The sequence below is a fragment of the Macrotis lagotis genome, chromosome X, assembly GCF_037893015.1.
Source record: "Macrotis lagotis isolate mMagLag1 chromosome X, bilby.v1.9.chrom.fasta, whole genome shotgun sequence".
In the NCBI taxonomy this organism is placed as follows: domain Eukaryota; kingdom Metazoa; phylum Chordata; class Mammalia; order Peramelemorphia; family Peramelidae; genus Macrotis; species Macrotis lagotis.
In genome coordinates this window covers 396,113,372-396,126,251 of record NC_133666.1, presented here as the reverse complement: position 1 = coordinate 396,126,251, position 12,880 = coordinate 396,113,372, and the positions used below count along the sequence as shown (strand labels likewise).

The 12,880-nt window shown below is 32.1% G+C and overlaps 1 protein-coding gene across 1 annotated transcript in view; it reads right to left on the bottom strand.

Moving 5' to 3' along the window:
• Nucleotides 1-12,880, bottom strand: part of IL7 (interleukin 7) — a 55,141-nt gene that overhangs the window by 18,538 nt on the left and 23,723 nt on the right. Inside the window, exons 3-4 of the mRNA XM_074199906.1 lie at nucleotides 12,688-12,768; nucleotides 11,189-11,326 (exon numbers count right to left, since the gene is read on the bottom strand). Coding sequence (XP_074056007.1) covers nucleotides 11,189-11,326; nucleotides 12,688-12,768 — 219 coding nt within the window. The remainder of the gene's footprint in view (nucleotides 1-11,188; nucleotides 11,327-12,687; nucleotides 12,769-12,880) is intronic.

The window sequence follows — 12,880 nt, the reverse complement described above, 5'->3', positions numbered from 1 at the left end:
TCTGTTAATTTGTTGAACAAAATAAAAAAAAGAAAAAAACGGAAAAAATGGAAAATACCTCATTGGTAAAACAACTGATCTGAAAAATATATCCGGGAGATACATTTTAGGAATCATAGGATTACCTGAAAATATTGAATGAAAAAAAGCCTGAATTTCATACTTCAGGATATAGCGAAAGAGAACTGTCCTAATATTCTGGAACCAAAGTGCAAAATAGCCTTTGAAAGAATATTTCAATCCCTCCTTAAAAAGATCCTCCAAATTAAAACACCAAGGAATATTGTGGTCAAACTCCAGAACTATCAGATCAAGAAGAAAATCCTGCAAGTGGCCAGAAAGAAACAATTCAAATATCAAGGAGCCACAGTCAGAATTACACAGGACCAGGTTGAATCAACGTAAATGGATTGAAGGTCCTGGCATATGCTATTCTAGATAGCAAGGGAGCTTAAATTACAGCTAAGAATCCACTATCCAGCAAAACTGAGACTTCTCTTTCAGGGGAAATGACAGACATTTAATGAAATAGGTGACCTTCAATCTTTCCTGATGAAAGAACCAGAGCTAAACCGAAAATTTAATCTCCTAACAGGAGACTCAAGAGAAACGTGAAAAGGTAAATAAGGGAAAAGGAAAAAAACCTGTTATTCAATAAGATTAAACTGGTTACATTTCCACCTGAGAGGAAGATGCTCATAACTTTTGAGAATTGTAATTCTATTAGAGGTAATATACTGAAGGTATGGACATATATGATATGTCCATGACTTTATTGAAATGATTTAATATATAAATATATTTCATTTACAATATGCATATATATACATATATATGTATATGTATATATATATATATATATATATATATATATATATATATACATACATATATACACATACATATACATATGTTTCAGTAAAGGACCAGGAGGAAGGGGGAGGTTGAATGGAGTAAATTACATTGCATGAAGAAGTGTAAGGGACATATTGCAATAGGGGGAAGAAGGGAGGAGGTCTTATTCTCATCAGATTTGGCTCAAAAGGTGACTAATACATACAATCAGTTGAGGTAAAAACTTATCTTACCCTTCAAGTATTAGGAAGAAAAAGATGGGGGGGGGGGGAAGGAGGGACTGATGGAAGGGAGGAAAAGAAGGGGAAAAGGGAAAGGAAAAAAAGGGAGGGGGTGAATAGAAGGGGTAAACACACTGAAGGAGTAGGTGTGCTCAGAAACAAAATACTGGGGAGGAGGGATAAGGTGAAAGAAGGAGTAAAAATACAAATGGAGGAGATAGCATGGAGGGCAATAAAGAGTTAGTAATTATAACTTTGAATGTGAATGGGATGAATTTTCCCCAAAAAACAGAAGCGCATAGCAGAATGAAATAAAAACCAGAATCCTACAATATGCTGTTTCCAAGAAACACATTTGAATCAGAGAGATACATACAGAGTAAAGGTAAAAGGTTGGAGCAGAATATATTATGCTTCAGCTAAAGTGAAAAAAAGCAGAGGAAGCAATGCTTATCTCAGACAATGCATTTTCAAAATAGATCTCAAAAGAGATAAGGAAGGAAACTATATCCTCTTAATTGGTACCATAGACAATGAAGTAATTTCTAAATACTAAATATGTATGTACTGAGCAGTATTGCATCCAAATTCTTAGAGAAGCTGAATGAGTTATAGGAAGACATAGACTGCAAAAATCTACTGGTGGAGGACCTCAAACTCCCTCTCTCAGAATTAGATAAATCTAACTATAAAATAAACATGAAGGAAATTAAGGAAGTGAATAGAATGCCATAAAACTTAGATATGATAGACCTCTATAGGAAACTGAAAGGGGAAGAAAGGTATATACTTTTTTATGCAGAACATAGCACCTACATAATAATTGACCATGTATTAGGGCATTAAAAACCTCATAATCAAAGGCAGAAATATTGAATGTGCCCTTTTCTGAATGTGATGCAATAAAAATCATGTACAATAAAGGGTCATGGAGAGATAGACCTAGAACTAATTGGAATCTAAATAACCTCATTTTAAAAAATGAGAGGATCAAAAAGCAAATCATAGAAAGAATTGATGATTTCGTTCAAGACAATGACAATAACAAAACAAATGACAATAACAAAACAACATACCAGAACTTTGAGGATATGGCCAAAGTAGTTATTAGGAGATATATTATATCTCTGATTGCTTACATGAATAAAATGGAGAAAGAGGAAATCAATGACCTGAGCATACAACTAAAATGTTAGAGAAAGAACAAATTAAAAATCCTCAATTAAATCTCAAATTAAAAATTCTGAAAATTAAAGGTGAAATTAATAAAATCAAAAGCAAGAAAAACAATGAACTAATGAATAAAACCAAGAGTTGGTTTTATGAAAAATGCAATAAAATAGATAAACCTTTGGTTAATTTGATTTTTTTTAAAAAAGAAGTAAACCAAATTACTAGTATCAAAAATTAAAAAGGTGAATTCACCTCCAATGAGGAGGAAATTAAAGTAATAATTTGGAACTATTTTGCCAAACTGTATGCCAATAAATTAGATAATCTAAGTGAAATAGAAAAATACTTACAAAGATATAAATTACCCAGATTAAAAGAAATTAAATACTTTGAAAAAAGAAATTCAACAAGCCATCAGTGAACTCCCTAAGAAAAACATCTCCATTGTTTCCAATTCTGTGTAAACTATTTGAAAAAAAATAGGTGAAGAAGAAACTCTACCAAGTTCCTTTTATGATACTAATGTGGAGTGTATACCTAAACCAGGAAGAGTCAAAAAAGAGAAAGAAAATTATCGACCAATTTTCCTAATGAATATGGATGCAAAAATTTTAAATAAGATATTATCAAGTGATTACAGCAAATTATCATTAGAATAATGCACTATGATCAAGTGGGATTTATACTAGGAATTCAGGATTGGTTCAATATTGGGAAAACTATCAGCATAATTGACTATATCAATAACAGACCTAATAGAAATTATATGATCATCTCAATAGATGCTGAAAAAGCTTTTGACATAATACAGCATCCATTCTTACTAAGAATACTAGAAAGCATAGGAATAAATGGATTGTTCCTTAAAATGATAAATAGTATCTATCTGAAACTATCAACCAGCATTATATGCAATGGGAATAAAAGCTAGAAGCATTCCCAATAAGATGCCTATTATCATTACTATTTTTTTTAGATTTTTCAAGGCAATGGGGTTAAGTAGCTTGCCCAAGGCCACACGGCTAGGTAATTATTAAGCGTCTGAGGCCAAATTTGAACTCAGGTACTCCTGACTCCAAGGCTGGTGCTCTATCCACTGCGCCACCTAGCTGCCCCATTATCATCACTATTAACCATCTTTACTATATTAGAAATGTTAGCTTTAGCTATAAAAGAAGAAAAAGAAATTGAAGAAACTAAAATCAGTAACTGAAGTCTCACTCTTTGCAGATGATATGATGGTATATCTAGAGAACTTTGAAAAACTTCTAGAAACAATTAACAACTTAGCAAAGTTGCAAGATATAAAATAATCCTACATAAATCCTCAGCATTACTATATATATTACTAGAAAGATAAAGCATCCAAGAGATAGAGAAATTCCATTTAAAATAACTCCAGTTAACAGTCTACCTGCCAATGCAGATTTAGAAATTCTGAAAATAACAAATTGTTGTTTTCACACAAATAAAACCAGATCTAAATAGTTGGGCAAATATCAACTGGTCATGGAAAGGCCAAGCTAATATAATAAAAATGACAATTCTACTTAAATTAAATTACATATTTAATGCCATACCAAACTTCCAAAAACTTCCTTTAATGAGCTAGAAAAAAATAGTACCTAAATTCATAAGGAGAAACAAAAGGTCAAGAATATCAAGGAAATTAATGAAAAAAAAACTGTCTGGTATTGGCTAAGAATTAGAATGATGGATCAGTGGAATAAATTAGGTGCAAAAGAGACAGCAGTAAGTAATTACAGAAGATTCTAGTTTCTGAGATAAAATCTCACTCTTCAACAAAAAAATGTTAGGAAAATTGGATGATAGTGTGGCAGAAACTAGGAACAGACCAACATTTCACATCCTAAAACAAGAGGTCAAAATGGGTGCAAGATTTAGACATAAAATATAATATTATAAATCAATTAGGAGAAGAAGAAATAGTTTATTTGTCAGATCTGTCGAAAGGGGAGCAGTTCATGACCAAACAAGAAATAGAGAACATTATAAAAAAAACAAAATGGATAATGGGTGCAGGATGTAGACATAAAATATAATAATATAAATCAATTGAGAGAACAAAGAATAGTTTATCTGTCAGAAAGGGAAATAGTTTGTTACTAAAGAAAAGATAGAAAACATTCTAAAAATAAAATTTCTAAAAAACAAAATGGATAATAATTCTATAAACGTTTTTGCAGAAAACCATTGCAACCAAGATGAAAAGGAATGATGTAAATTGGGAAACAATTTTTAAAACTAGTGTTTCTGACAAAGAACTCATTTCTAAAACATATAGAGAACTGAGTCAAATTTATAAAGAAAAAATGCTCTCCTCAATTGATAAATGATCAAAAGATATGGAAAGGCAATTCACAGACAAAGAAATAAAAGCTACCTATAGTAATATGAAAAATTGCTCTAAATCATCATGGATCAGAGAAATGAAAATTCAAGCATCTCTGAGATACCACTTCACACCTCTCAGATTGCACAACTTGACTAGAAAAGATAATTTTTGATATTGGAGGGGATGTAGGAATACTGGGACACTAATTCATTGTTGGTAGAGTTATGAACTGGAGCGTAATTTGGAATTATACCCAATGGGTAATAAAAATGTGCATACCTTTTTATTCTACAATACCACTATTGGGTTTATACCTTGAAGAGATCATGAAAAGGGTAAAAACTGCACATGTATAAAACTATTCATAGCAGCTCTTTTCATAGTGGCAAAGAATGTTTATTTTTCCATTATTTGTCATCTGCAAAGAAAGTTAGTTTTGTTTCCTCATTATCTAGTCTAATACTTTTGATTTGTTTTCCCTCTCTTATGCTATATCTAACATTTCTAGTACAATATTAAATAATAAAGGTGGTAACAGGCATGCTCATTTCACCTCTGATTGTAGTGGCAATCAATCATAGATTGCCACAACATTATAGATAATGTTGGCTGATGATTTTAGATAAATATTACTTATCATAATAAGGGAAATTGTATTTTATTCCTATGTTCTCTAGTATTTTTAATAGGAATGGGTACCTACTTTGTCAAATGTTTTTCAAGCATCTATTGAGATAATCATTTGATTTCTGTTGGTTTTGTTATTAATAGGGTCGTTGAAAGGTTCCCTAATATTGAATGAGTCCTGCATTCTGGTATAAATCACACCTTGCATATTATCCTTTTGATATTGCTCTAATCTCTTTGCTAGTATTTTATTTAAATTTTTTGCATCAATATTCACTAGGGAAATTGAACTATATTTTTTTCTATGTTTGGACTTTTTCTGGTTTAGTTTTCACCTTATTTTGGATGTAAAAGGAATTTGGTAGAGCTCTTTCTTTCCTTATTTTTCCAAATAGTTTATATAGTATTTGGATTAATTGCTCTTCAAATGTTTTGTAGAATTCATTTGTGAATCCATTTGGTCCTGGGGATTTTTCCATAGGAAGTTCTTTGATGGTTTGTTCAGTTTTTTTTTTCTAAGTTTAGTTTATAAGTATTTTATTTCTTCTTCTGTTAACCTGAGTAAGTTATATTTTTGCACAGATTCATTCATTTCATTAAATGGCAGAAAATAGCAGTTACTTTTCTTTTCATTTCATTTTTGACACTATTATTTAGGTTTTCTTTTAAAAATCAAATTAACCAGTGGTTTATATGCTTTATTTTTTTTTAATAAAACACCTTTCTTTTTATTTTTTAATTCAATTTTAAAATTCAGTTTTATTCATCTTACCTTTGATCTTCAGTACTTCCAATTTGGTATTGAATTCTAGATATATGATATGTTCTTTCTCTCTTTTTTTGGTTGCATGTCCAATTCAATGTTCTTTTTATGGTTCTATTTTGTTCATAAAATCAATTAGAAATATAAATTTTCTCCTATGTACTGCTTTTGTTTCATCCCACAAATTTTTGTATGTTCTCTCATTGTTGTCATTTTCTTTAATGAAAATTTTAATTATTTCTATGATTTGTTCTCTAACCGATCTACTTTTAAGATTAGATTATTCAATTTTCAATTAAATTTCATTCTCTCTTTCCATTGTCCATTATTGAATGTAATTTTTATAGCATTGTGACCAGAAAGGAAATATTTACTATTTCTTCTTTTCTGCAACTGGTGCAGTTTTGGTGCCATATCCTGTTGAGAAAGTTATATTCCTTTCTATTCTCATTCAATTTTCTCCAGAGACCTATCATATTTAACTTTTTCAGAATTTTATTTACTTCATTAACTTCTTTACTGTTTATTTTGTGATAAGATTTATCTACTGCTTAGAGGAGAAAGTTGAAGTTCCCCACTAGTATAGTTTTGTTATTTATTTCCTTCTATAAATAATTCAACTTCTTCCTCAAAATTTTACCTACCTATACCATTTGATACATACATATTTTGCATTGAAATGAGCTCATTATCTAAAGTATCTTTCAGCAAGAAATAGTTTCCTTTTATATCTCTTCTAATTAGATCTATTTTTCTTTTTGCATTGTCTGAGATCACAAGTGCTACCCATTTTCTTTGCTTCGACTGAAGCATAATAAATTCTGCTCAAGTCACTATCTTTACCCTGAGTGTATCTCTGTGCTTCAAATGTGTTGTAGTATCTAGCTTTTAATCCATTCTGCTTTTTGGTTCTGTTTTATAGGCAAATTCATTCAATTCACATTTATAGCTTTTATGAACTATGTATTTCCCTCCAGTTTATTTTTCCATAGTTTTTTCCTCCTCCCCCTTTCTTTACCCCTACTCTTCCTCCTCACCAGAGTTTTACTTCCTTCCCCAAAATTTCCTCTCTTTTTATCAGGTTCCCTTCCTCTTTCTATTATCTCTGTACCTTTTTATTTCCATATAGGGAAGATAGATTTCTGTATCCAACTGAACGTGTATGTTATTTCCTTTGAGCCAATTTTGATGAGAGTAAGGGTTGGCTTTGCCTATCACCCCCTTTCCCACCATCTTCCCCTTCTTTAGAAAATTTCTTTTATTTCTCTTTTATGTGGGATAATTTATCCTATTCAATAACCTCTATCCCTCTTCCAGTTTGGAGTATAATCCCACTAAAGTCAATTTATATCCACACCTTCTGCCTATATATATTTCTAATATAAGGTCAACATTATTTTTTACCTTATTAAATTTCTTATATTTTCTCATTTTCTTTTTATCTATTTATGTTTTTCTTGAGTCTTGCATTTGGAGTTCAAATTTTTTTAATTCAGTTCTGGTATTTTAATTTAAAAGGATTTAAAAATCCTCTATTTTGTTGAAATTCATTTTTCTTGGGGGGGGTGGCTAAGTGGTACAGTGGATAGACCACCAGCCCTGGAGTCAGGAGTACCTGAGTTCAAATATGACCTCAGACACTTAATAATTACCTAGCTGTGTGGCCTTGGGCAAGTCACTTAACCCCATTGCCTTGCCAAAAAAAAAAAACTAAAAAAAATTCATTTTCCTTCCTGGAAGATTACATTCAGTTTTGCTGTTTAGGTGATTCCTGGTTGCAATCCTAACTCCTTCCAGGATATCATATTCCAAGCCCCTCCCCCCAGTTCCTTAATATAGAAGCTGTCAAATCTTATATAATCCTGAACATAACGACATGATATTTGAATTGTTTCTTTTTGCCTGCTTGTGAAACTTCCTCCTTCCTATTAGCTCTAGAATTTTCCTATGATACTCTTGACAGTTTTCATTTTGACATCCCTTTCAGGTGATGATTTCAATGTGTATTTTGTCCTCTGTCTTTTATTTTTATTCATTCATTCATTCATTCATTCATGTTTGTTTATTTATTTATCATTTAATCATGGCTCTCCAAAGTTTCTTATATTATCTCCCTGGATCTATTTTCTAGATCAATTGCTTTTTTGAATGAGAAATTTCATATTTTCTTCTATTTTTTTTTACTTTTTATTTTGTTTTAGAGTATCCTGATGATCATAGAGTCAGTTTTCACTTAATTCCAATTTTTAAGGAATTATTTTCTTCAAGGAGCTTTTATGTTTCCTTTTTAATTTGGTCAATTGTATTTTTAAGTTGTCTTTAGGTTGTAATATCCTTTCCTATGCTATTAAATCTTTTTTTCAAGGTTCTATTGCATTCTTCTCATTTCTTTTCCTAATTTTTCTTCTACTTCTCTAATTTGTTTCTTAAAATCCTTTTTAAGCTCTTCGAAGAATACTTTTTTTGGGTCTAAGAACAAATTATATTTTTCTTTGAGGCATTCATGTTGCCATTTTGACACTACTATCTTCTTCTATTTTTATACCTTGATCTTTCCTATCATAGTAATTTTCCATAGTCAAGTTCTCTTTTTTTGTTTTTCATTTTTTCTGCCTTTTTGTGACTTTGTGTTTCTCTACTGTTCCAATTTTTTTTTTTTTGCTAGGGCTCAGGATTTTACTCCTGGCTTTCACTGGACTTCAGGGTTTAGCTGCTTGCTTTCACTGGAGGCTAGATTATCTTTCTAGTTTGTTCTGGGGCTTGGAGCCTCTGTGTTGGTCTCCCTTGGGCTTGGGGTTTAACTACTGGCCTGCCCCAGGGCTAGGATCTTTCTGCTAGATTGCTACTGTAACAAAGTCTTTCTGGTGGCAGACCCTGTAGGTGGGAGGTAGACTCTTGATGTTGGTCTACTTCAGGGATGAGTTCCTGCTGCTGAGTTGCTACAGAAACAGGATTTCTAGGCTGGCAGATCATGGGGCAGGAGCTCCCTGTTGGCTATCCCTGGGTGGAGCTTCACTGCTGGTGAGCAATGGGGTCAAGGACTCACTGGTGGCCTGTGCTGGGGATGGGGGTGGGTGGGGGGATTCATGGGGCCTTGGCTACATAGACTGCTTGCCTGACCAGAGGGCTGCAGGTCTGCAGAGGGGAGGGCCTCACTGGAGTATTGCCCCAGACTGGAAGCCCTGTTGCAGGTCCCCTGCTCTGAATTGGCTGCTGCTACTGTTTTTGCATCATGTCTGCCTTCCACCTCAGTAAGATTGACCCTTCTTGCCATGCTGGTAAGCTGTTTCTCTGTTCCTAGATCAATTCTGAGGTGGCTTTCTAGTTGTTTGGAATAGAATTTGGGAGGGCTTCAGAGGGTTTCAATGTCATTCTACCATCTTGACACTGAAGTCAATCTTATACTTTGCTTGTGGAAAGCACGGAGAGGTATGGGTTACATGATATACAGTTAAATGGATGGAACTCTTCAATGGACAGTCATCAATCATTACATATGAACTTATAGGAAACCGTCAGTGTTCAAATTATCTGTATTTAGACCTCTGTTATTTAACACTGTTCTTAGTTGTTTGGATAATATCATAGATATCACTCTTTATCAGATTCGCAGACAAACCAAAGCTAGGAGGATAGTTAGTACTATGTCAGGATTTGAAAGTACCTTAACAAGCTAGAACATGAGAATGAATCAAGTATGATAAAATTTCAAAAGGATAACTATAAAATCTTACATTTATTTTCAAGAAATTGTCTTCATGGAAAATGCAAATTAGTCTGAATAAGATCTGAGGGTTTTAGTGGATTGAAATGAGTCACTGTTGATACTTGGCAGTCAAAAATGCCTATGTGAATTTTGGCTTGATGAATAGAGACAAAGCTTCCAGTTAATAAGGAAGTTGTGGTCAAATTCTACACTACTCTGGTCATAAGATATCTGGTATACTGTATTCTTTTCTTAAAATGTCGTTAATAAAGGATATTCATCAGCTGTAAGTCACTCAGATGAAGGCTTCCAGAATGAAAAGGGCCTTAAATTGATCATATATAAGGATCTGCTGAAGAAAATAAAGGTGAACAAGGGCATGGGGGTGGGGCAGGGTGGGGCATAAGAACTATTTTCAAGATCTTGGGGGAAGGGAGATCAGACTTGCTCTCTTTTGCCATAGAAAGAAGAACTATAAACAAGTGGAAATATGGATTATCCAAAGGGGAGAAAAATGCAAAGAGGAACATTTATAACTGATATCAACAAGAAAATTTCTAACAAATTCTCTGAAGGCATGATGGTCTGCTATTCAAGGTTATCAGTAACTAGAAGTACACAAGAAAAGGCTATTTAATTCACTTGAGTGAGTTGATATTGGTAATTCTTTTTTGATTTTGGGTTGGAATAATGACTGTGGTAACTTCTAGCCCTGATCATTCATGATTCTGTGAATGTGTTATACATTCATATCCCAGGACAACTAGGACAGAACTACAAGGATGAAGAATGTGCCAAACACAAAAAAAAAAAATTCCCAAGATTTTCTATTTACTGTACTGTCCTTTGAACTCAGATAATTCCAGTTAAAATACATTTCACCCACAATAAATATTTTTATGCCATCTTTGTTGGATCCACATCAAAATCTTTACCTAATATAACCTAGTCATATTACAGAGAAGTTTTAGTTTCCTGAAACTTGAAATGTAAAACATTCCTTAAAATGTTCAAAACAATGAGAAAACAGTGTCAAAAGTTGTTGGTGAGTAGTATCAAATAATATGAGAGTAGTGATGAGTAAGGAATAAATGAGAGGAAATTAGGGGGAAAAATTTCACACAGCTTCTGAAGACTTAGGAAAATAAGCATACACATTGTATCCTCCAATTGCCACCTAGATGTGTATTTAAAAGTTTGCTAGATTACTTAATATGTAATTATTAATTTCTAAGCTTTGAGTTGTTATATGAATTGTAGAATCAGTTATAAAGTATTACTGAACATGTTGCAGGGAAAAGCATACTGGACCTGGAATTAGAATGACTTGGGTTCAAATCTTGCACTGCCACTTACTAATTGATTCTACACCAGATTTCTATTTACTACATCATGTTCATTCATCATGTATTTCAGATTAGAGTATGGTAGCATTCTACCACTGGGAGGTGTTTTTTATGGATAAAAATAAATATCACTCAACTTACCTCATCACATTTGCATCCTTTCAGCATCTCTAATGCATGATGTGAATAATCTTCTAAGTAATTGTTAAAATGCTCACTGATATTAGCCTTCACAAGTTGCTTCAACTTACATGTCACATGAACTATAAACATAACTTCCTATTAAAGAGAAAATGGAGAAGTTCTGTCATTTACCTTGGGTCTTCAGAAGTTATTAGCTTCACTAAAGATTCTGAAGTTCAAAACTGCAACAATTAGTGATGGCTTCCTCCTATTTTTGTTCTTTATTCCAATAAGACATTTATTCTCCAAAACTACCTGTCTAGTAGACAGCAGCAGATAGTACTTCCAAATTGATTTAACAATTATATATTACTTAAACAAATATTTCTACTAATAACTTTCCCTAAGTCAAAATATTGTTGAATCAATTTGAGTAACTAAATGACAGTTATTAATTTTTAAAACATTGTAATTAAAAGAAGATTTTGGAAGCAAAGTATTAGAGATGCATTTTTTCTTCCTGCAGGTTGGAATTCTGCTCTTTCTGTCCTCTAGGTAAACACAGTTTCATTCTTCTCCCTCTCTTCTTTTTAACCTCCCTGAGATATAGGTAGTGATCTTCCAACAATGCATTCATGCAAATCTACTGTAAATGAAATTGTTGAAAATTTTAATCAGGTAACTTTGAAATATATACACATATATGTAAATATATATTTGTCTTACATGGAATTTATGAAGTGAATTCAGCAATGGTAATTTGGAAAAAACATCAAAAAAAGACAATTTTAAAAAAACATAGCTATCTAGATATTTAAAAGTATTAATATAACAACTAGAAGAGATAGGTTTTAAAGGTAAAATGCTAAGAGAAAAATTTTCAAAAGCAGCTGAGTTATACTTATGAAATCTAGGCATGCATGTATAGATAGCTGTAATATTATTATTAATAATCATATTAATAACAACAAACTTGAAGGACTACAAAGTACTTTACTATATTATTTTATTTGAACCTCACAACTATCCTGTGAGGTAGGTGTATATTATTCCCATTTTATAGATGAGGACACTGAGATTGAGAGAGGATTAAGTGACTTGCCCAGGATCACACAGCTAATAAGTATAAGAAGCAGTATTTGAACCATATTTTCTTGAATCCAAATTCAGTAAACTTCTATCTGCTATACCATGCTGCTCTCACAAGTATTGTCATGCATAATCTAAAGTAAAAGATGTGTTTCCTTGTTGGTATTTTCAGGTCAAACAATGTATCTTGAGATTCAACCAGCAAAATTTCTACCCAAACAATATAAAGCATTTATAAATTGAGGGATGAAATAAATTTAAACTACATTTAGACAGAATTATAGGAATCATGTATATAAAACCAAAAATTCCATAAGACTCACTAAATATTTGCCTGATAAGGCTATTGTTAACAAAAATTAAGCAAAGGAAGAAGACTCTAGAGAAATAAGTCAGAAGAATATACAAACTACAAAAAAGTTATTTACCTTATTATCATCACATGTGTGATTTTTTAATGTGCTATATTCTTTATTCGAGCAATTGCTAGCAATATTTGTCACTTTCTCCTGTAATAAATCATATAGAAATGGCATTGTTAACATAAAAATCTCTAATTTTTAGTTATAAAGCAATAATTTGTAACTTAAAGTTATAAAATTATAACTTTAAGGAAAATGT